This window comes from Betta splendens, chromosome 6 (genome assembly GCF_900634795.4).
Source record: "Betta splendens chromosome 6, fBetSpl5.4, whole genome shotgun sequence".
NCBI classification, from domain to species: Eukaryota; Metazoa; Chordata; class Actinopteri; order Anabantiformes; family Osphronemidae; genus Betta; species Betta splendens.
Genome location: NC_040886.2, coordinates 374,193 through 397,631, shown reverse-complemented (window position 1 = coordinate 397,631; position 23,439 = coordinate 374,193). Strand labels below are relative to the sequence as shown.

The 23,439-nt window shown below is 37.0% G+C and overlaps 1 protein-coding gene and 1 pseudogene across 5 annotated transcripts; both read right to left on the bottom strand.

Annotated features, from left to right (window-relative positions):
* Positions 1-271: 271 nt before the first annotated feature.
* Positions 272-448, bottom strand: LOC114858011 (U2 spliceosomal RNA; annotated as a pseudogene).
* A 2,066-nt stretch (positions 449-2,514) lies between these two features.
* Positions 2,515-22,993, bottom strand: ppp6r3 (protein phosphatase 6, regulatory subunit 3). 5 transcript variants are annotated; one of them, XM_029153380.3, is made up of 26 exons: positions 22,803-22,993; positions 20,077-20,234; positions 19,511-19,744; positions 17,499-17,685; positions 17,227-17,364; positions 16,726-16,791; positions 16,462-16,574; positions 16,100-16,213; positions 15,469-15,595; positions 15,114-15,266; positions 14,189-14,338; positions 13,713-13,777; positions 13,390-13,505; positions 12,926-13,011; positions 12,649-12,735; positions 11,798-11,877; positions 11,012-11,066; positions 10,587-10,717; positions 9,977-10,092; positions 9,650-9,860; positions 9,469-9,566; positions 9,143-9,335; positions 7,840-7,857; positions 5,124-5,225; positions 4,932-5,003; positions 2,515-4,579 (listed from the first exon to the last, which is right to left on the bottom strand). In XM_029153380.3, exons 3-26 carry the CDS (start codon positions 19,735-19,737, stop codon positions 4,528-4,530), a joined length of 2,757 nt encoding a protein of 918 aa, XP_029009213.1. In that variant the 5' UTR covers positions 19,738-19,744; positions 20,077-20,234; positions 22,803-22,993; the 3' UTR covers positions 2,515-4,527. The 5 variants fall into 5 exon arrangements, with proteins under 5 accessions (XP_029009213.1, XP_029009214.1, XP_029009210.1 ...); XM_029153381.3 differs by having other exon boundaries at positions 11,798-11,844; XM_029153377.3 differs by having other exon boundaries at positions 11,798-11,895; positions 22,803-22,992.
* Between the last annotated feature and the right edge of the window lie 446 nt (positions 22,994-23,439).

Sequence of the window (23,439 nt, the reverse complement as noted above, 5' to 3'; positions counted from 1 at the left end):
CAACAACAAGCAACAACAGAGCACAGGCAGGATGGTTGGATCCACGGCTGCCCATCACAGACACCAAACTTTGAGTCCTATGATACCTGTAGGTGAGGACAGAGAGGGGTAGAGAGAGAGAGAGAGAGGGAGAGGAGCACAACTACTGGAGAGAAAGAGACAAGGTTAGTTAAACATGGGACAATGATGGGAGGTATATAACAGTATAACAGAGGTAAATAACAGTGGCTTAGAGCATTATAACGCATCAGCCTGGGAAGCAGAATGTTCTGGTTCAAGCACCGCCTCTACTAGGTCGATGCGTAGAGTGGACAGCACAAGCGCCTGCTCCATCTCCTTGCGCAATAAAAGAATTTAATTTATGGTCCCCGGGTAGGGGACGTATCAGATATTATACTGATAAGAACAGATACTACACTTGACCTTAGCCAAAGGGCCATGAAGGCTGCCCACTGCCCCTTCCCCCCAGGGGATGGATTACATAAATCCTGTGTCTGCTGGTGGTGTATCTATGTTTCAGAGCAGGACAGTGTTATGTCCACTGTTATATAGTGTGTTACCTCTGAAACATCACAACTCTTACGTCACTACCTCACCTGGGGCAGTCTTCAGAATTGGGGTGAGAGAAAGAAGAATAAAGTGCCCATGGATTACAAGCAATAATATTAATAATAATTCTGTATTCAGACTATTCCTTTCATACAGGTTTATGACTACTGCATTAATTTCATTGTTGAGTGTTCTACTTATTTGATCTTTCACAAATGTCAGACCTTAATATCTCATGTGCCTTATATTTATTCTTGGATCAGGCTTGCACTTTTGTAATGGTTTTTGCTACAGGTTTTTTATTTTTGGACAGGTTAAGTTTCTGCTTTGGGGTGTGTGTGCGGAAGGGAGGGGGTGCAACCAGCTGCTGAAACCAAGCAAATCTGTTAAGTAAACAATTGGTGCAAAATAAATATGTAGGGATGTACCTTAGGCTGACACATTCATAACTAAACAACTGTTGTACTTTGGTTTACCTTGGAGATTAATACTAATACCAATAATAGTCTTAAGGTATGTGCACATACCCGCCCCATGAGAACCAGGGGCAAACACTCCCCCTGGTGGAAGGGTCGGCCTGAAAGAGTGGAGCCCGAGGACCCACGGTCTGAAAGGAGCCTGCCAGGAGATGCCCCCGCGCCCAGAGTGGCCCACCAGTCCACCACCCCCACACGAGCGGAGCGGAGCAAACCCCATCGGCCCGACCACATCCCGTGGCACCACACTGGGCCCACAGCACAAGGCCAGCAATTGGTGGGGTCAGCAGAAAAAACACCACCCAGGCAGCGGATCCATGTACCCCGGGCGGAAAACCAGACCCCCCCACACTCCAACCGCACCACACGCATACAAACTTACAGACGCACACACACAGACGCCATAAACTCTCTCACAACGAACTAGTCAATCATATGTGAACCCATGCACTCTAAGATACATTCTCGCACCCACACCATTCGATGATCTCTATAGGGTTTTAAACTTTCATGTTAAGTATTAAAAAAATAATAGCTACAGTGTGAAGGTTTTTACAGTAAATTAATAATATATTAACCTAATACTTTTGTAAAACAACATTTGTGCTGTTTATGTACATGTTAAAAGATAAAAAAACATATTCACCTGTTCCTGGTTTTCTGTGACAGCGGGAACTTGTAGTGAAGCACAGATCAGTGATTTTTGAAGCTATGTAAAATGTTTTTGGTTTAAATAAGTTAACAGTGAGTATTTTAGTTGAATGTTTGCTACTCTCAAAATATTAAGCGAAAATACTGGCAATGTAATCCATGCACCAAAATAACCACAATACAACTTGATTCATCTTAATATATATGAAAATAATAATAATAATAATAATAATAATAATAATAATAATAATAATAATAATAATAATAATAATAATAATAATAATTTTCAAAATATTCAGTTTCAATATAGAAATAATATTCTTCTCTAATGTAGGGAGGCAATATATCCTAGGTATAACTTTGTCCAAATTCAACTCACTAAACGTAGTAGCACCTTTCTTACCAAGCACCATGTGCTTAGTTAAATACAAGAACTTAATGACAGTGTAGTTTGGCCACCACCTGGTGGCCACTTGGTGTTTCTGTATCCCACTTAGGTTTCTCTGGTATTCTGTGGCATTGTTACACTGATGAGAAAAAGCTGCATGCACCTGCATTTCTGAATTTAACTGAAATGGATCACAATTGTGATTCCTAATCTGATAAATAATTTATCACAATTGTAAACATCAGAGCCTGTACATCACAAACATGAGCATGAAATGCATGAAAACCAAGATATGGGATTAGAAAGAAACGAAGACATTAAAACCTTAGAACCACACAAAACACTAAATGATTAATAAAATAAATCTGTAATATTTAGAGGTGGAATGCAGAGAAATAAACAATGATAATAAATATTGACAAACAACCATAACAGAAGCAAAAAGAATCATGCTAATTATTAAAATAGTCCTTTAAATTGTACTTAATGACACAAATTACACATATCCAGAATATACATGTCCAACACCATCAGCAATATGATGTTATATTATTTTATCACTTGGCCAGCCAACAGCCAAGCACTGATATTACAGGAGATTCCATTCAGATATGCTTCCAAGATAATTGGCTTTCATGCAGCTCATCTTTGTATAATGTACAGGCTCAGTTCATGAATGTTTAGATCCGTTACCATGGCAACTTAAGCGACTGAGTGGAGTCAGAAAAAAAACAAACAAGCAGATGACCCCATGTCCTGGGAGAACTACAGCTTTCATAGACCATAGTAAGAAAATGACAGGCACACACATTGTTAATCATATTACCAGAGAATGACAAAAACAATGGGACACCAGAAGCGACCTGCATCTACATCTTCTACAGCAGCTGTAGCACGGGTCTAGTGGATGTAACTAAACTACTACACACCAAATTTTATGTTTGAAAACTTTGCAGTCACTTAGAAATGTCCTTATTTTTGACAGAAAGTTTTTTGAACTAGTCAGAAATACACTGCATACATGGCTAATGTGGTAAATGACTATTCCAGCTTCACACTGGTTTTGGTGCAACATCTACATAGGTGTATAGAGGCCCATTTCCAGCAACTATCTGTCCAGTGTTTTAATGGTACAATATGTCTGCTCATTGCGTCAAAAGGCAGATGGAAATTACCAGACTATCTCAAACAACTAACAGCTGGAATGCCAAAGCTCTGCAATACTGTAATTTTGCTCAGTATTCAAATGTATGTGTATTTTTGTTCTTCTGTTGTGAGCTATAAACCGAATTTAAAAAGCTAAGTTGCATTATGAAAATGATACTTTAAAACCTGATTTATTTGGTTTCCTGTGAAAATCAAATTTAGTTTGCCCATTTTTTTAACTAATTGTGAAATTAAACATTGAAAATAGACATTGGCCTTTAAAGTCCCACAGGAAAACTGTTTGTTTATTTCTTTTAGTAAGAGTACAACTAAGCTTATGTCAAACAAACATTACCTTTTAAAAATGCATTAAAGTAAATCAATCTTGTGTTCAATTAAAATAATTTTCACTGTAAATTGTAGTAGGGTGGAAAGAAAGGTTTTCCGTATACATGAGATGTCACATTCATGATGTCACACAGCTGCATGTTCCCATATTGGTAACTGGTCTATGTAGTTTTGCTCAGTCAGCATTTTATTGAAAATATTTAAATAAAAAAAAAAGTTAACCTAATATTGCAGCTTACACAATAGTGTTGCCCAATGTTACAAAGTGTTACATTAAACATTGAACTACCTTCAGTTTTGAATATATCTTTGATCCCTTTCCACGGACAACCTAAACCTGTAAACAGCGTCTTAAAAAGAAATGTCTTTTTTTTTTTTTTTTTAATAAAACAGTGCTGCTGGACAGAAAGAAGACATGAGCAAATAATACCGTCTACGGTTAATCAAGTTGTGTTTTTTAAAACATGTTTCAATTCGTAGGAGTCTGCTCAGATGGCAAACGTGGGTGACAACATCTAACTGCTGTATTACATGTGAGTGTCAGTTAGTGGGTCACCAGTCAGCTAATCCTGTGGCCATGGTCATTCACTTTGTGTCTCTGTATAGATATTTATTTTTATAAAATATTTTATTCATACAATATTTCTTTTTACTACAGCAACATTACTATTTAATTTTTAGTGCCAAGATATCAGTCACAAATCACTTTATAAGAAGAATAGTATATAAACCAATGCAAAAAATAATAGTAACAATAGTATTTTGGATTCATTTCAGAATGCCACTTTTGTTTTTCAGTTCATCCTGTGTCTGTACACCTGCTTGACTGTCAGTGAAGACAATAGGTGTACTGCTGGTCCTGGTGGGGGTGTGTGATTGGTACAGCTGAGTTCTGGTCTCCACTAGCTGACCAGAAGGAGAGCCCTGCATGGCAGAAGAGGCTGGCCGCTGACTGGCTTTATGCAACCCTCATGCTGGTCCATTTACAGATTGCTCTGGGAAAACAACACTCTGGTCTAGCCTGGAAAAAACAAACAAAGGCAGGTATATAAATGAAAAGGTAATATTATAAAATAATATAACGTGCAGTCTCAGTTTGGGGGCTGCTGCTTATACCAACAGGTCTTTCTATTATTTTAACAAGCCATTCACATCTGTTAGGCTGTTAGGCAAAGAAAAAAGTAAGTAAAAAAATAATTCTGTGCAAACATCCTATATCCTCCAAAAATGTGATTTAGAATAACAATAATTAAAGATATAGTTTTGTAATAGAACTGTACAATTAACAAATAATGTGATAGACCTGTTCCATATGAAAGATAACATGACATTCAAGCAGTGTCGATGTAGTTCCCAACGACAGTCAGACTTACTTGACATCGTCTATGGCTGACATGTCCTCTAGAGGACCATTATGAAGCTCCGCAATGGACGGAGACTTCTCACTGTTTACAGGAGACATAAAGGAAGATAACAAACCAAGCTTAGAATCATTAAAACAATATGCATGTTCCCGGTATAAACTATAAACATATGCCAGTGGTTAGTGTGTGTGCGTGTCTGACCCTGATTTGGGGTGGCAGGCTACAGTTGTGCTGATGCCTGTATCTGAATCCAAACACTCCACTACGGAGTGTTTCTCTAAAGAAGCATTCTTCTCTTCATCACTGAAATAGAGGAATAGAGGAGCCAACACACACACACACACACACACACACACACACACACACAACACACACACACACACACACACACACACACACACAACACACACACACACACACACACACACACACACACACACACACACACACACACACACACACACACACACACACACACACACACACACACACACACACACACACACACACACACACACACACATTAATAGCAGATAAAGTGACTCATAACCAAAGACCTATGAAGCACCATTTTCAAAGTACTGTCATGCTTGGAAAGCATATTTTTCATATTTTAGACTACAGTTGTCTCCATTTATTGAGTCTCAATGACAGCTTGGCATTCTCTCATCAGGATCACAAGGAAATCAACTGGAATAGTTTTCAATTCACAGGTGCATTTTGCCTTCTTTATGTGCTTTAAAGCTTTGATGACACTGACTTTCACAAGGACCATTTCAAGAAAAGGAGAGCAAGGAGCTACCTCTGCTGCAGGGGATATATTTAATAGAATTACCAGCCTGACCACTGAAACCACTAAATAACTACTAAAACATAAGGATTTATTTCAATACGATTAATGGAAATGCTTTGAACTGTAGCTTAATGGAATCATTTTAAAACAAACTATTTTAACTGGCTTGGACAAACATGATGGTATGAGGCAGGTTTGTAGTATAAGTAAGCATTGTGATCATTGTTGATTGGTGGTTTACAGACAAACATAGCTGTACTCTGCTTGCTTACTGTTGACACATTACTGAAACATAGTGTAAAATGATATAACAATCCAAACAATCATAATCACTTTCAGTTTTCACTTTATAAATATGTGTAAATACAATTATATGCAAGAAATGTAACAATATGAAATATGTTTTAAAAAGTGGAAGAATTCTTGCCTGCAAATTGCTTTAATATTTAATAAATAAATACCAAATTTTTTGTCCAGGACAGTTTTGTCAGTTTGATTTTATATTAAATTTAAAAATCAACGTCTGATTAAATTTACTTGGAAATTTGTAAATTACTACTTTTACTTTTTACAGTAATTCACTAGCCATTGTAGGTCTCAGTTTGGAGGGGTGGGTACCAACAACTTTGTCAACCTCTGTAAGGCCTGTTCAAATAGAACAATAATGAACTTTAGATTAAATGGTGTCACAAAACGTAGTGTTCCCTCCAGTGAACAAGGGAGAGTCCCCCAGAAGCTGGTAGCACAACAAAACATGACTGAAATTACACGCATCATTCCCCCAACACCAGAAGCCACCTTTGACCTTTCACTTGTGAGGTTGACCCATAGAATTCCAAGAGAGTGTGCAAAGCTGTCTTCAAAGAAAAATAAGCCATCATAAAACATGTTCTCATTTAACATATTTTGTTGAGGTAATCAGAATATATTCTTTTTACCTGAAATTGTATTTGCAATTCTTGTAAGCAACTCAATTTAATTTATATAACTATAAATAATGTATTAAATAAAAATACTTCAACACCACAGGTAATGTTTGAATTTCTAATGTGTGCATGTGCAGTCAAAAGGTAATTATGTACATGCATGTACTGTAATATCCAGTAAGTATAAAAAGTTAACCTTTGGACATTTCACCCTTTTCTTGACGTTATAAATCAAATCATAATCAACATCTCAGAACAGGTCATTGAGAAATCCAAGTCAACAAATGGACTAAATTTCCATGGCACTGAAGATCCCTCGAATGTCTTTCAAAGCCATCACCAATAAATGGCATATCTGAATCTGACTAGAACAGATGGTCCTGAAAACTAGTGAAAAGGCCAACAACACACAGACAACTACTGAGAAAGTTACATTGTGCAAAGACACAGAGACTGTGAAGTGTAAAAATGTTATTAGCTATGATTTTTGGTCATCAGATAAGCAGTGTATGTGGCAAACAGTGTTGCTACTAAGGGGAAGGTGGTTCTTAAGCATTAAATATATGGAGGAGGACAACTGAAATGCAGAAATGGTTACTAGCAACAAGGTGAATGTTCAGGAGTCACCAAATGGCCAGCAATTAAACAGAAAATGTGGTTTGTTTTGAAAAGCTGTTCATCCCTGCAGTCTGACAGAGCTTGAGCAGCTTTGCAAACAACAATGACATGAACTTCCAGCGTCCAGATGTGCAAGCCTGAGTGAGTTGCCATGGCATGATTGACTTATGGTGTCAGTAAAATGGTGAAACATCCAAGGGTTCAATGTTTTTTATAGTATATAGTAATAAAAGTATATAAGTACTGGTTCATGTTCATTTAAAAAAAGGACTGTGTTCTCAGATGCTACAAAGTGTTTGTCATTTTTCAGATTAAGACAAAAACACTTTGAACTATTCCTGTTTATGTACATGTCTACTAGTAATGACCGCCACAATCCCCAACCCAACCCTTCAAGCCTTCACTTCAGATGAAATGTTTGCAACACTAAAGAACGTAATAGTAACACATGCAGAATGAAGATAATGAAGAAAACAAACAAGGAGCCAAAACTAAAGAAGAACTGGGAAAGTAAAGTTGATGGTTGACATGACAAGACTACATCACGGCTGCAGGCTGATCTCTGATTGGCTGTACATACCGATAAGATTTCAACACTCTGAAGAAATTACCCACAACGCACAGCAAAAGAGAGAGGGGAAGCTCAGACTGTAAGTGTTACTCAGTTCATCAGACAGTTATTTACTTAGACAGACAACATAATGCAGCATTAAAACGGGAATAGAATCAACACTTGACTTGAAGACTCAGGTACTTCTTGATAGCTACGTGCTAAAACTTTGAATAATGTATAATAATCAGTCCTTGAACAAATTGAACAGGACTAATTCAAAATCTAGCACATTTTTTAAAACCTTACAACATAGTCACGCAAATGTTCACGTGTAACGTGTTTATTTTACTTAAGCTGTGTTAGCACTAGGGCTGCAAATAACGACTATTTTGATAATTGATTAATCTGTCGATTATTTTTCCAATTGATCGAATAATCAGATTAATCGGATAAAAAATGTTTAATTGCTTATTAGAAATATATCAGTTTTTTTAAACTAAATATTGATTTTGACTCTTCAAATCTTAAACAAAACAAAAAATCCAGCGTAATATATATATAAATGTAAATAAACACAGCAAGCAGAGTTTTGTTCCAACATGAAGATCTGCAGCAGCTCCAGTCAACCTGACTCTGGGAAAAAAACCATGAAGACACGGGAGAACATGTTAACTCCACAGAGATTTCTGAACTCCTTCTGGTTCAGGGCACAGTGACAACCACTAAAAACCATGTTGTCATATTTTGTTTTGTGGTGGTGCCGTTCATCATGAGATGATTGGGCAGCCAGCTGATGCTCGTGATGGAACAGATTAAGTAACAAGGTAACTTTTAACACAACAGCACTTAATAAAGAGTCTTCACGTGATGGATAAACAGTGTTTGTTACCGCTGCTACATCCGGGACACCAGTGTTTCTTTTTTACGTTCTCCTGTGTTGCTGTAGTATTTACAAACCACGAGCTGAACTTTGTACGACTTGCTGGTTAATGTATATGAAGAAATTAAGGCATAGCCTTCCTTCTGCTGCCGCTTGGTTCGTTTTCTCCAGCATTTCGCCTGCGGCTACGTTATTTTGCCGGCACGCTGCACTGTACAGTGGGTAGCCCGACTAAATGATAGCGGTAAATCAAAATCGATTAATTTTCATCATCGATGATTGTCAATTCGTTGTTGCAGCCCTAGTTAGCACAAATGAGACATCCTAACAAGTAGCTACCGTAATGTAGTGTAGGGAAGCATTCAGTGGTTTCCTTTAGAGATTTTAGTGTTAAAATCCCTACTGCTAGCACAGATACACAGTTTTTTGGCGTGTATGTGTTTGTCGAACCTCTTGAAGACGGCAGTCTCAGTCTTGGCATCAACAATGAGACTGACAGTTTCTTTCATGGAGCCGTTGATTACCGTCTCTGTGATGCTGCGTTGCTCACAACACGTATCCTTCTTCACATTGTCTCCCCCACACTCCTTAGATGAAGTGGTTGAAGGAGAGGCCACACTGGTTCCTAACCAGCCATCACAGTCTGAAAGGTGTTAAAAAATAGAGCAATTCAAGTGAAATGATATCATTTATTCTCAATGTTTAAGTCCATGTGTGGAATTATGACTGTACTTAAGTCTCACTGTCTGTTAACATGAACATTCACATGTACACACCTTGAGGCTGCATGGGTGCATTGACCCCCAGAGGGTCCATTGTCTCTATACTGGTTTCCATAGCTACAGGAGAGTTACATCTCAAAGGGTCTCTATAGCTGAAAGACAGAACATTTTGGTAAGAATGCAAATAATTCATTTCAAAGAAGATGATGGCCAAAAGGCAAAATTTGTGGCTTACCTGACAGGGGTGAAGTTGGAGAAATCTGCCCAGCCTGTTTCAGAGTTAAAGGTGACAGCAGGAGAGGACCTCCATGCTGTCTCTTTGAGCGCTTCTGTGGAAGGGGAGGACAAAGGACAGGAAGCAGCAGGCAGGTTGGCTCTGCTAACTGAAGCTGTGGATGTACCCGTGTCCATAGGGATTTCATCGAAGTTGGCTGTCCACACTGGCCCTAAAAACCCATGATCATTATTGAAACATGTGCCATGTAAAATGCAAGTCCATAGGCAAGAATTCTTCATCTTACATAAATCTATTTGCCATTTATCTCTTCTTGGATACACCAACCTGTGTCTACTTCCATTCTGTCGTCTGTGCAGGAATTGGAAGTTTCAAATGTATCTCTCTTCACGTCATCTTCCTCTGAGTCTGTGCTCTCCTCACTGTCTGTACTGCCTGAACTCCTGAGATGAACAAATAATCGGCTGGGTTATTTCTAATTCGTAAATGATTAAGCCTCTTTTTCAATGATCATGAAAATTGCATTATATGTGGTGCTGCTGAGAGACAAACGTTATGGCAATCATCCCTTCAAACTATTTCATTTCATCATTATGATGGGGTTATTTACCCCAGCGTATTTACCCCAGCATATAGCAGTAGGTTTATACCGTGGCTTTCTTTTCTGCTTGTCATACTTTAAATAGTTTACCAACATAAATCTGAATTTTCATTTTAAACAAATTTTTGTTATAAAATGTTCAACCTTTAACAATCATATACTATTTTGTCATCAAGAAAGTTTTATTACACCTGAAACTTTGCAGAGACAAATTTGTATCATTTTAAGATATTTCAATCTAATTTCAAATATTTTTAAATAACATTTTCAGTTTTAAAAACATGAAGCAACAGATAGTTTAATATCTTTGTATGGTTCTGGTTTTGTTTAGATCACCTTGGGTGTCTATGCGACTCTGAAGGACAAGTGACGTCTTTTTCATCCCAGATATCCTCCTCATCTGAACCTGGATCTTCAAATTGTTGGATTTTCTCCTTACAACGGGCTTCAAACAAAGCTACATTTGACTAGAAAAAAAACACAAACAAAACATGAATATAATAAATGTACCTGTACACAGAGCAAAAGGAAAAATGAAGGACATTTGTATCAACACAGCAGCTTCACTGAAGACCTAAAAAATCCAGCACAATAGCGTTCATGCATTACTGCACCTTTCTGCCCCTCTACCATATCCTCAAAATGAAACAGAATTGTTTTAAAATATTCGTTTAAAATGTAGGTTGGAGCTTTCTTCACATATTCATTTACATTGTATGCTTTAATTATTGATGTTAACTGATAAAAAAGGAGGTACTTACACTTTCATTTGTATTTAAGGAAAAATTGATGTCTGATATTCTATCAAAGGGAATACTGCAATGATGAAAAGAACAGAATTTAGATCAGTTGTCATTGGACACTTACTACACAGATAGGCAGGTGAGCTTTAACTGTGACATTTTTTCTGCTCAAGACAAATTTATAAAAAAAAAGAAATCTGACTTTTGTTCGTAGGTTTACATAACCCTGTGTGTGTGTGCACGCACACACACACACCATCAACTTCAAATAAAAGTGACTATTTTAAAGGCTATTCACTTTCAGCATATCACAGCACAGCATGTTTTTTTAAATCCAGTGTTGATTAACAATAACAATTTTTTATGTGTAAATTCCAATCAGATAACTAACTAAATGTATTCATGTTTGAGTGGACATAACATACAATTAAATGAAGGATAATAAAAACTATCTTTGTCATAATTTTTCAAAATTCAATTGAGAAAAAAGGAAACTTTGGCTATTACTAACACATTTAACCAGTCAAACCACTCCAACACAAGAAAGCCATTAAATGGGAGACTATACGATTATATGGTGTCCTCTTTACAAATCAGATTTTGTATTTGTGTAATATAGAAATTAGGCTTTATTTTAATAAAATGGCATTAGTTCGCTGAGCTCATTAGTCTAACTCAGGCCTAGTTTTCAAGCGTCTTTTGCTTTATCACATCGTAAGTTATAATATTGTTGTGTCAAATAGAAGATTTGGGTAGATAGGTATATACCAACAGCACACACATTCTTGCAGCATGAGTACTTACTCCACAACATCGTCCTGGTCAGCAAACTCTTCATCATTGAAGCCAAACTGCTCAATAAAATTGGACGTCATTTGTTGCATCTGATAATCAGAAAAGGCCTGGCAAAACCCAGGACCAGTGATAATGATAGAGTCTTAGCACTACAGATCAAAACATCATCTAAACATTGAATTGAGTTTCGAATGATGCTTGAAGAATGCATAGAGCAGTAGTATTAGTACAGCTGTAGTGTAGTAGAGCTAAAAATACATGGATTTACAGTCAGATACCAAAATATTATTAGTCATTTCTGCTGTTTTCAGAGTAACTCAAAATTTTGTAAAAAAAAAAAAATTAATATGAGTGCATTCAAAACATAAATACAATTTGTCAGAGACTGCTACTACCCGATTGATATGTAATTTTGAAGTGTAAGGCCCATTCAGACTTTGCCTTTCGTATGTTCTAATATGCCTCTACAAAAAAACATTAATAGGACTGCATTCAGTGTTTTTTGATGCTCAAAAGCTAAATTGAATCCCTGAAACCTTCTCTAATTTAGGTGTTATAGAAAGAGACAGCATCTGTGTATTGAAAAGTGTGTGCTAGAAAGAAAATCTAATTAATAAACCCTTCAAGTTAATTACCAATTGTTTAAATATACTGTCTCTGATACAGACCAAATCTGACTATATATATTTACGTTGCTTAGAGGATTTTCTGCTTCAAACAGACATCCATGCAAAGCCAAATAAAAATTTACATGGCAAAACTATAAAGGACTCAAGAGATCGCCTTCAATTTTGTAAAACAGCCTGTGGGGATATGAGTCAGTCTTCTATGTGTGTATACTGTACATTTATGTGTCTTACTTGCTGTAGAGAGGAGTCCTGGTGAAAGCCACTGTCTTTAAAATCAACTTCATCATCACTGGAAGAATGGATGTGGTGTGTGTTCACCTAAAGACAATGTTGATGAAAGTTCAGTCATTCAGTTTAGTCAGGTCATAGTTAGACAAATAGCAAAATACCATCAGTCTCAAGTGTTGGTATGATTAATTCAGTATGTTATCATGCATTCCTGCTGTTTAACAGACAGATCAAACTAACGTTTTAGGTTCAACAAACTGTTCTTTTTGTGATTACTTACCAGATCGACTGTGTTTCTCTTGTTTGTATCAGCCAGCTGCCCAGAAATAAAGGCTTCCCATTTTTCTTTGTCCTCCACAGGAAGCCCTGAGAGACACATGGACAAATAGGAAAAAAAATATATATATATCATATAGAAATTTAGAACACTTTCAAAGCCTTCAGGAACAGTGATCACCAGAATCTTAAACATGTGCAATGTGAACTCAAAGTACAGCTTAAGGAGGTGAAAGGGCAGTACAAGAGGAAGTTGGAGCAGAAGCTGTAGAACAACATGTAAAATTGTCAGATGCGTCTCAAGAGTTTAATTTCTCCTTCTGGTCCATAATTGTCCAATAGCAAGATTATTAGTCATTGTGTTGATTAACTGGTTGCCCATTTCAAGTCACACTTCAACTCAATGAAACTTTAAAAAAGGAGAAAACTCTGAAGGATAGAATTTAATGAAGACAGGGATAAACCTACCAGATATAAGATGTTGTATCTGTGGTTTATTAGGCCCCTTGTCACAGTTATGGACTATAGAATTGGCTATTCTGGTGAGGTGGCCCATGTAGCCTCGACGCCGGCCACCTGCAGCCCTATTTATGTAAAAATAAATAGGTAAATAAAGAACAATAATGAGAACGTTATATTACCAAACCTTCATGTGAATATTAGCATAATCAACTTGAGAAAATACACCTGTGTACAGAAGCACAGAGACTTTGGCAAGGACAACACAATTATACTGTTATACTTGACGGTAATATTTTTTGTTTATGTTTTTACAATTGCGTGATACTCACTGTTCTTTTTCATTGGAGCTCCAGGCATCAATGATTCTTTGTATAAATTGGCAATTTTGAAACAGCTGATAAAAAAATGCAAGGAAAATAAATACAAATAATTCACTGTAAATAAATGTGCTTAAACAAAATCTCCTGCACTGTACTGATACTGATCAAACCACAAGCTAATCAAGAATATGGATTAAATGAGGCAAACTCATCAAGGCACAGTAATTTCTTATGTATATAACCAGCACACCGTAAATGACATCTCAGCACAAGAGGTTTAAAAAAAAAAAAAAAACTTGATTCTAGAGGGTAGTATGATAAAAGCAAAATATAATAAGTATTATTTTTTATCCATTTTGTCCATATAAAGACAGCATTGATTATTAAAAGTGTTACACATAAATTAAATTTCAATGCAGAAAAACATTAATAAGACATTAAGAGGTAATGGTGGCATTTCTGTTTCTGTAGTAATTAAAGCTTACATGCTGTAAAATGATGCTTTCCCTGGCATGGTCCTCCTCTGTGTCTGGCTGGATGTCTAGTGGGGCCGGGGGCATAGCCAGGATCATTGCTGTGCAGATCTCAACCTGAATGTGTAGGAAGTTGTTCCAAATGTATTTGAAATACATGTCCTGTGAAGCAAAGTGAAAATTTAAAAATTGCAAATGCATGGCCTCAGAATTTCTGCCATCAACTGGCTGATGACCACCTTCTAGCTGCCCTTGTTCGCCTGTGGTTGAAAGACGGTTTAAACATTCCAATGTAGCCACCTCTATGTTCGGCTGCAACTCCAGTGCACAACCAAAAATTGGCAATATGACCAGAAAAGCTTGACCGTGTTTACACAACTCCACAATTGTGATCAGAAGTACAATTCAACTCATTAATATTTCCCTATTAGTGTTATCAGGGTCTTAGTTGGTTCACTGAAAACAATGATCCATGTAAATCAATGTTCCTCCCAATCATAGTAACACAGAGGTCCTGCCGTGGCTGGATATGTGGGGTCATCAGAAATTCTCCTTCTCAAGACAGAGCTCCCACCAGCATGGTTTTTGCTATTGTCAGGATGGCTGAATTAATGTCCAAAGGACAGTGGACACTGTTTTGTTCTCCTCATGCAGGAGGTTTTTCTTTAAGTTCATCCCTGCTCATCCAATTCACCCATTCAGCCAGATGTGTCCTCTGTGCCAGTCTTACAGTTCTTGAATGAAAAACATGAATTACTGCAGTGACTGCAAGCATGGTCTCTTTCTCCATAAGACAGGACATAATGTTTATATGCAATAGCCAAACTTAAACTATTGAGCATATTACTAAGCATAGAATATGTATCCTTTAATCTTAACAAACGGTCAGTTTATGTTAATCAGGGTTACTGACCTGGTATAAAAAAGTAGTACTCACAAGTATAACTCCCATGGTGTTGAGGTTAATGAGTTCTGTGTTGATGTTGTGGGTGTTGCTCTGCAACAGACTGGCCACAAGTCTGACTACATTTAGCCTGGTGTTTCCAACTGGAGGGTCCAGCACGCCCCATGTGGTCTTCATCACATTCTTCTGTTTATTAAGGGGGGCCCATTGGTCAATATAAACACATGATATATTTGCATATATTCCTGCTACCAAGGACTCATTTCAAAATTAAGCTGTTAAATAATTCTGAATCTCAAAAAGCAATGTCAATTGATTTGTACTGAAAACGTATTTAATGCAGACTGCAATTATAGCTGCTATTTAAAGGTGCCACTGCTGTTTTTACCTGTGGAGGTTCCAGTAGGAGTTGGTGAAAGTCTTTTAGTCGGGGTCTCACGGCCTTCAGGATGCTGTGGTTTACAGAAAATGAAGGATGGGCCATGCCAGGTGGGCATTCCATATGACCCTCAAATCTAAAACATTAAAAGTATAGTCTATTAAACTAGTTATTATGCAGAGTATTTTGACCTGTCAGACTTTCAAATCATCCTGCATTTGAAACCTGCGCCTTAAATATAAACACAAAAAGTGAGTGATACACAGAAATGTGGTGGGGCAAGACAAGAAAATAAACGTACTGCTGAATTTACCAAAATGTATTCGTCTGTTACAATTGACTTTGGTGTTAGTGTTGATAGAATATACAATACCACTAACAATAACTGCACTTCGACACAAACTGTTCGGGTGCTCCCCAATACATTACATGGTTATAAAGCAAACAACTAACTGAATCAAGGTGAACTGGGCCCCAGTACTAATATACTGATATCAGTGTCAGCAAAGCAGAAAGCAGTTAACTAAAAAAATATTACTTTTTCAGAATATGACTTCAAATAACAAAATAAGGATATATTTCTTCTCATTCTGAACATCAAGAAAACAAAACAAAAAAAATCAAAAGCCATGGTACATACGCCGGTCTCCTGGTCTCAAACAATGTGAGAAGGATCTGGATAACACTGACAATTGCAGATTCATTTCGCTCTTTGTCAAAGATATTAGACAGCAGCTGCTCCACTGTTTCCTGCCTGAGGAGAAAAGACAAAGATCAACATAAAGTAGACAAAGTCAAGTCAACAACAAAATCTGTACTTAATTTGATCATTATGAATTCTGATACATTAAATAAGTACATGTTTAATTAGTGACTATCAAAGTAAAAAAATACATTAAGGAGAAATAAAAATGCTTTGTCAGAGAGCATAAAAATGTTTTAAAAAAATAACTACAACAGTAAAACAGACTATAAAAAAAACAAAAAAACACAGCAGCATACTTTTCAATTGTGCCCAGAAGAGGATCAGGCTCTGAGCAGCCCTGGACCTGGAACATTTGATCTCTGCTTAGTCTGATGATCTCACACAGCGATTGGGAGGCATTGGAGTGTCTCTATGTAAAGAAAGTTAAACAACATGACTTAAGTAATCATAAATTTGTGTTTTAGACTCAGACCCATTTGTAACTTTGTACATTTATATTTCAATTCAATGTCACTTCAAAGTAAAAAGAAAAAGCTTTACGTGGAACAGAAAAGACTTACATCCTCATCTTGAGAAGGCTGTACCACATCCACCAGTCTCTGAATTACCTTTTCTTCATTCAGCCACTAAATGGACAAAAAACACATAACAGATTTATTTAGAATTTAATTTAGAATTTTTAATAGTAATTTGTATTAACAAATTGTGATTATTACTTCAACAGTTGCGAACCTGTAATTCGTGAAAAAATAAAGCTTAAGAATTATCTCATGCAATATTGTTAATAGCCCAAAACATATTCTAACATATCCAGATGCAAGTGCAAATATCTAGATGTTGGAATGTACCTTAATGATGGTACAACTATTTAAACTTCAACCATTATATGTAGATTCAGGCTCCTTGGATAAAAGATTCTTAAATGACTATTGATCTTGACTATTGATTGAGGAATTGTATCCATAGTTATGATAAGAATATTAATTATTTATTTATTTTCACTTACTTATATAAGTTGATGAAATAGGTAATTGTCTTTTGCATGTTCTTCCCCTACTCACTCTGAGAACATCCTGTCGTAGCTGTTGTGGTTCAATGCAGGTAAGCATTCGGAGCATCAGATCCATGATGGCAGACGTCCCAATGTGTTTGATCATCAAGTCTACAAAGTCCTCCTGCTTCCGTAGAAAATCCACTATCTACAAAAACAGCATTAAAACCAAATTCAGTAACATATCTTGATATTAAAATAGAAGATATGTTGTGTTTTCACACGTAAAAAACTTAAAATTGTGCTTGATGAAGAATCTCAACTCTGAAACCAAGAACTCACCTGTTCTGGTTTGCGCCCTATAAGAATAGAAAGGACCTTGGAGAAGAAGCTGGCCAAGAGTGGATTGAGAGGCGGCTCATTTTGGAGAAAGCCATACAGTTTCATCAGTAATTTTTCATCTTCTCCCAGTCGGTCATTGATCTGGCTCACATCTGATGTGAGGAGCTCACATGATATGTTGGGATACCTGAAGGAAAGAATACGTGATCCTTCATCCTTGATTTTAACTGCAATATCATTTGTATCTATGTAGTGTTCTCATAATACCAATATTTTGGTACCAGTACCGATACCAACATGTATTTTGATACTTTTCCAGATAAAAAAACAGAACTAAAAAAAACGTCATTAGTGACTTAATTTAAAATCTTAATACACAAAATCCAGACAACAACAAATCAAAATAATTTCCTTATTGCACAACAATTTTAGAACAGTCAGTGTGAATAAATAAATGTTTGTATAGAACTGGACATGGGTGGGAGTTACATGGCGGAGTCAAGTATCCAGTTGAATGTCTCTAGAAAACATCCCTGTGCGCTTTTCTTACCATGGATTATGTGCAATAGATCAAAAACTCATACGGACTACGCTCATGTATGATTGCTGAAATGGGTTATGCTGGAGTAAGTTTTCTGCTTGCTGCTCAAATCACAGACTGGATTACGAATGTGGTAGGCTCCCTGACTGACGCTGACTGATGTTTGTGCCACACAAGTTGCGATGTGGTGACTGTTGCAGCAGCAATTCTCCTCTCCGTGCTCCTCTCTCTCTCCCTCTCCAACATTTCTGCTCTCTCCAAGCTTTCCTCCTGCTCCGTCACATGCTAGCTGTTTCCTATGGCTTGCTTGTTTTTTTTTCTTTTTTCTCCCCAAGCTACAGCTTGCTCTTAAAGCTTTACTTAAAATGCGGTGAAGTCACGTGGCAAGGTCGCTGGGCCGTTGTGGGCGTTGCCGGCTTATATCTTTGTATACATACACAATAGGCTGGGATAGATCTTAATAGCCCTAATTAATTGCAGTTGTCGGGTGGACAAGTGTCCGCCGTTTGTTTGCATATACAACTCACTAAGTTGAATTATATATGTTCTTTCAGTTTCCTCTCTCTATTATCTGTGTAGGCTGTTATGCATATAGCCTACACGACAAACTACACAAATTCCAAATTACACAAGTAATGTAAACTGTGTTAGGCAGCCGTATGAACATAAGTCACAAAGCTCTCATCGTCACATAACATATTTTTACACCGCAAAAGTGACAGCCAGCTTTTTGCGCAAATGAGAAGAGACAAATCAATTAGTCAATCTTCAAGCCAGATTGATACTGGTCTGCAGCTCCCCCACTGCTATGTTCACACAAAGACTGTATATGGCCCCTTTGTGTTTTTCCAAAACAAGCTTTCTACACCTGAAAAATATATCAAAGATTAGAAGCAATCTGTCCCAAGGTGATGTTTAAATTAGACTTCATACATTTAACTTACAGCAACTCCTTACTAATAGGACGCCCCAAAACCTTGTTTAAAAATGGTTTCAAAATGCTCAAACGATAAATGGTGCACAGCTGCAGTTCAAAAGGACAGTGCACATGGCATGCTACTGCTACTATGGCTACAGACACTGGCCTTTGGCTGCTTCCATTGCAGACACTGGCTCCTTGTGGATAAAGAGAGAAACTGTTTCTTACAAATACCCGTGGAGTGGCATTTTAAATGGAGTGAAAACGCAAGACTCCTACTGGGACACCTAATTTGTCTATTGTAATTTACACTCATTTATATGTTTACATTATGTATAAAAAGTGTAGGAAGGCAGAGCATGTAGTAGAATTTGCCTGGATTTTGACATTAATGGTTTTTATAGTAGTTTTTGGTTTCTTTGGTTGATTGTACATACTTACAATGTAGACTTAATAGAAATTCAAACAGAAATAAACAGCAATTAAAACTTAAGAGCCTAGAGGGTTTTAAGCATCTAAGGACATGCTGGTGGAACAAAGTACAACACTTACTTGTATTTTACTTTCTCTTCAACATCAGTATTGGGTTCCTGAGTAATGAAAGTGACCAGGTCCTCCATACACTGTGGTCTCAACAAGAAGTCAACCAGTTTGTGGTTCTGGGCCTTGCATTCTTGTAGGACATCATCCTCATCCATCACCTCAGTTAGCATCACATCCTCCTTCTCTAATAAAGTGTCAATGTGGGATGTGGTATGGAGATCAAATTTCCAAAACATGTTGGATCTGAAAGGGTCACACCGCACAGAGACATTTTATGCACAAACGCAAAGGTGTGTAGACTTGCACTGTATCAGTGGTTATGTAGAAAATGTAAACTGTGCAATACTTACAATATTTCTGTTAGACTAAAACAATATAGAATAACCCTTCCTATGACACCATACACTCTCTGCCCACCTGTATAGTTTTAGTACTGTGCCAACTCAACTTAATTCAATTCTATTTCTGTACTTTTCATTTATTGTGCCGTGATGAAATTTCCCCACTCTGGCACTATTAACGGTTTTCTTATTCTTAAAAAACTGATAAATAAATTCATAAAAATCTCATTTTACCTGAGAGTTACTGGAATCCAGGTGGTGGATCTCAGGTTACAAAGACTTTTGTTGTAGTTTATAAGAGTCGAGGCCCATTCCAGACTAGCTGGATAGAAGGAAATGCAGGTGGTAAAGACCAACAAACAGCATGTGTGCAGGAATTCAATAGATCACACCTGTGACACAAGTGACATAGAATAATAAATTTAAAAACCCAGGTTTTTATACAGATAGAAGTTAGGTTACAATATATTAAACAATAGGCAAGTGAGTATCATACATCCACACCAGCAGAAATTTGCATACCAACGTGCTACAGAAACCATTCAAGGATCAAAATGATCAGCTTTTTAGGGCATGAGTCCACTTTTTTTTTAAATCTTCATGTTTTCTTATAATAGTTACCCTTTTCAGAAATTCTTACCCACCGAAATAAATAGAAGCCCTATTTTCACCATTTCTAAAAACCTGTTTAGAAATTAAATTAGGTTATTGTGTTCTAAAAATTTATAAATAAATTTGCTAAATAACTCAAATATTACAACTTACAGGAAGTGGTTAGAACAAGTCAAAAGTTCAAATTAAATGCTTTGTTATAGAAGTTTACACAGGCTCATTTAATTCATTCATTGGTCTTTCATCAATTTCTATTATTTATCTTCATTAATTAAAATATAGAATAAGCCATTCATTTATAAAATTAGAATTTAATTTAGTTATCTTCAGTCCTAACTTAAACTTATATGGATATATGGTCAGGCCCTCATTTTGTGAGGAGACATTTTAGACGAAAGGAATTACCTTTTTTTAGAACCACCTATGCCAAGGTGATGATTAAATTAGACTGCATATTTTTAAATTTGGATTACAGCAACTCCTTACTAATAGGACGTCTCAAAACTTTGTTAAAAAATGGATTCAAAACGCTCAAACAACAAATGCAAAAAAGTAACAAATCACATGACAGTGCTGGAACATCTGGAGATTTTTCTGTACAGAAATCTAAAAGAAATCACTTTAGGGCCTACTGTGAGAATAAAATCTGCTTTTCTGTTAGGTCACATTTATTTTTACAGATAATATAAAACATTTCATTTTTAAGTACACAAGTTCCATGAAACATCCTGCTGTTAAACACATGACTCTACCTTCACTCTACCCTTCAGGTAAATCCAGGCATTTTGTTTCATTGATTGAGTGTAACTGCAGTGCTATGATGTACACATGAAGTCAGACAGAAAATGCCATGCACTGATCAAAGGTAATCAAGTCTGTACAGAACTTGCTTATCTTGAACAAGACTACTGTCAAGTGCTTTGATGTTGTTCTAACTGTGCACTATATAAATGAATGTAATTCATCTGAACATCACCTAAGGAAAACAAATTAGTCGAGGTTATCATTTTTCTTCAGGGTATATGTTCAACGTCATGAAAACAATAAGAAAAATTATTTCACGAGATTCAGATGTTGATTCAGCACAGCTACATACAGTCTGAAGGCCTTCAAGTGTACAATATAATTTTTGAAATATAATCTATAACGCATCCATTGCCGTTTTAATAATAGCACTGTAAGAAATGGCTAAAATGATTCAATATTCTTCATAGTTCTTTTTTCAAAAGGGAGTTTCATTAGTTTGAATGTTGCTGCAGACTATCAGTGTGGTGAGGCAGAGGACACAGGGATGCCTGGCAAAGCAACTAAACAACTTTTAGTTGTTGTACTGCTGCATGATAAAATGTGGCAAAGATTTGCATTGCAGTTCATTGTAGTTCTATTGTTCATCCACCATTTATTACAATAAATAATAATACAAGTACAAAACAGTGTCAAGGCCATAAGTATCAGACAGGTTAGTTTAAGCACTGATGCTATACACTGCCAAAGAGGAAATAAAAAAACACCCTGAAGCTATATGTATTTAACACAAGACATTGACAAGAGTGGAGGAAACTCTATTACTGACCTACTCCGTGTAAGCACTGCATTATTACTAATTAATATTACTAATTATTATTGGAATAATAACAAGAACAAGAAAGGTCAGCTCCAAACAACTCAAAAAATGAAGAGTGTACTTAATGGAGCACAACAACCTAAATTGATCAGTCGAAATACTGGGTACTTACTGCTCCCAACAACAGAGCTGAAATCCACACAGAATGCAGTAAAAGCCACAAACTGAGTACATTAGATACATCATTATTATTCAGCTATCGGCACATTCCGATTAATCTACATTCATAAGGTTTAACTACGACAAACCTACATGACGTAAACAGAGAACAGGGAGCACCTAGGGCATTAGATGTGGTATCTGCTAATGTAACAGAAGGCTGTGTAACGTTAACTACCAAGCCCAAATACTAAATTTTCATTACTGTGTTCTGTTTCTCGGCCCAAAACAAACCAACGCGAACCTACCGTTTCATATAAACTGGCTAACACAGCTAGCAAGTTATCGGTAGCCATTGTCAGTTAGCCTGCTCACCTAAAATAGACAAAAATGACGTTATGGTGACGTTAAATTAAACAGTGCCCGTGTGATACCAGTTTAACTCGCTTGGCTGACACGATGACCCAGTAAAAACGCAATGGTTGCACGGTACGCAGCAAAACATATATGCAATGTTAACGCTAACCCCGGTAAATCAAGTGGTACACCAGCAGTGACTACAGAAGACTACTGGCTACTCGCTCGTTGGCGCCGACTGATTGGATGGGGTGTAAAGGGTACCTACCGATAAACGACGACTCTTTTATATCTTATCCTGCCATTGACCACAGACATTAAGAAAATGGACATAAAAATAGAACAATCATCCAGCACAGAGAAGAAACTGATTCTGTCAGGAGCAACAAAACAGAGCACCAGAGGGCACTTTTCAAAATGGCGGTTCCGTCATTCTCAGCGACCCTTCCCCCACTACGATCGCAGTGTTTGTCACTCAAACGCTCAAAGCTCAGTTATTGGTTAAAATCCAATCCCTCGTAAAAAGCCTTTTGGGTGTTATTGGCTACGCAGCACGTCAGCTCAGGCGTCATTAATGGGAGTACTAATGTTGCCTTGACCGGAAAAGCAGACTGCGTTAAATTATTAAAACATTCACGGACCCTACTTATTCAACTTTTCATTATTATTATGTTATGCGAAATAAACCTAATGAACAGTAGAGTACTGAGGCCTTTTTCTGCCACCGGATATATATATATATATATATATATATATATATATACACACTGTATTCTCACCCTCCGCGGGTGGTCTCATCCACTTTCCAAGCTCGGGTCCTCTACCAGAGGCCAGGGAGCTTGAGGGTTCTGCGCAGTATCCTTGCTGTTCCTAGGACTGCACTTTTCTGGACTGAGATTTCGGAT

What these genes read in the sequence shown, in the direction of transcription:
- ppp6r3 (XM_029153377.3), bottom strand. Translation starts at nt 19,737, where the DNA reads ATGTTTTGGAAATTTGATCTCCATACCACATCCCACATTGACACTTTA. An exon ending in GAAGAGAAAGTAAAATACAA is followed by an intron (nt 17,686 to 19,510) that starts GTAAGTGTTGTA and finishes TCTTTCCTTCAG; the next exon opens with GTATCCCAACATATCATGTG. An exon ending in CTTCTGGGCACAATTGAAAA is followed by an intron (nt 16,214 to 16,461) that starts GTATGCTGCTGT and finishes TTTTCTCCTCAG; the next exon opens with GCAGGAAACAGTGGAGCAGC.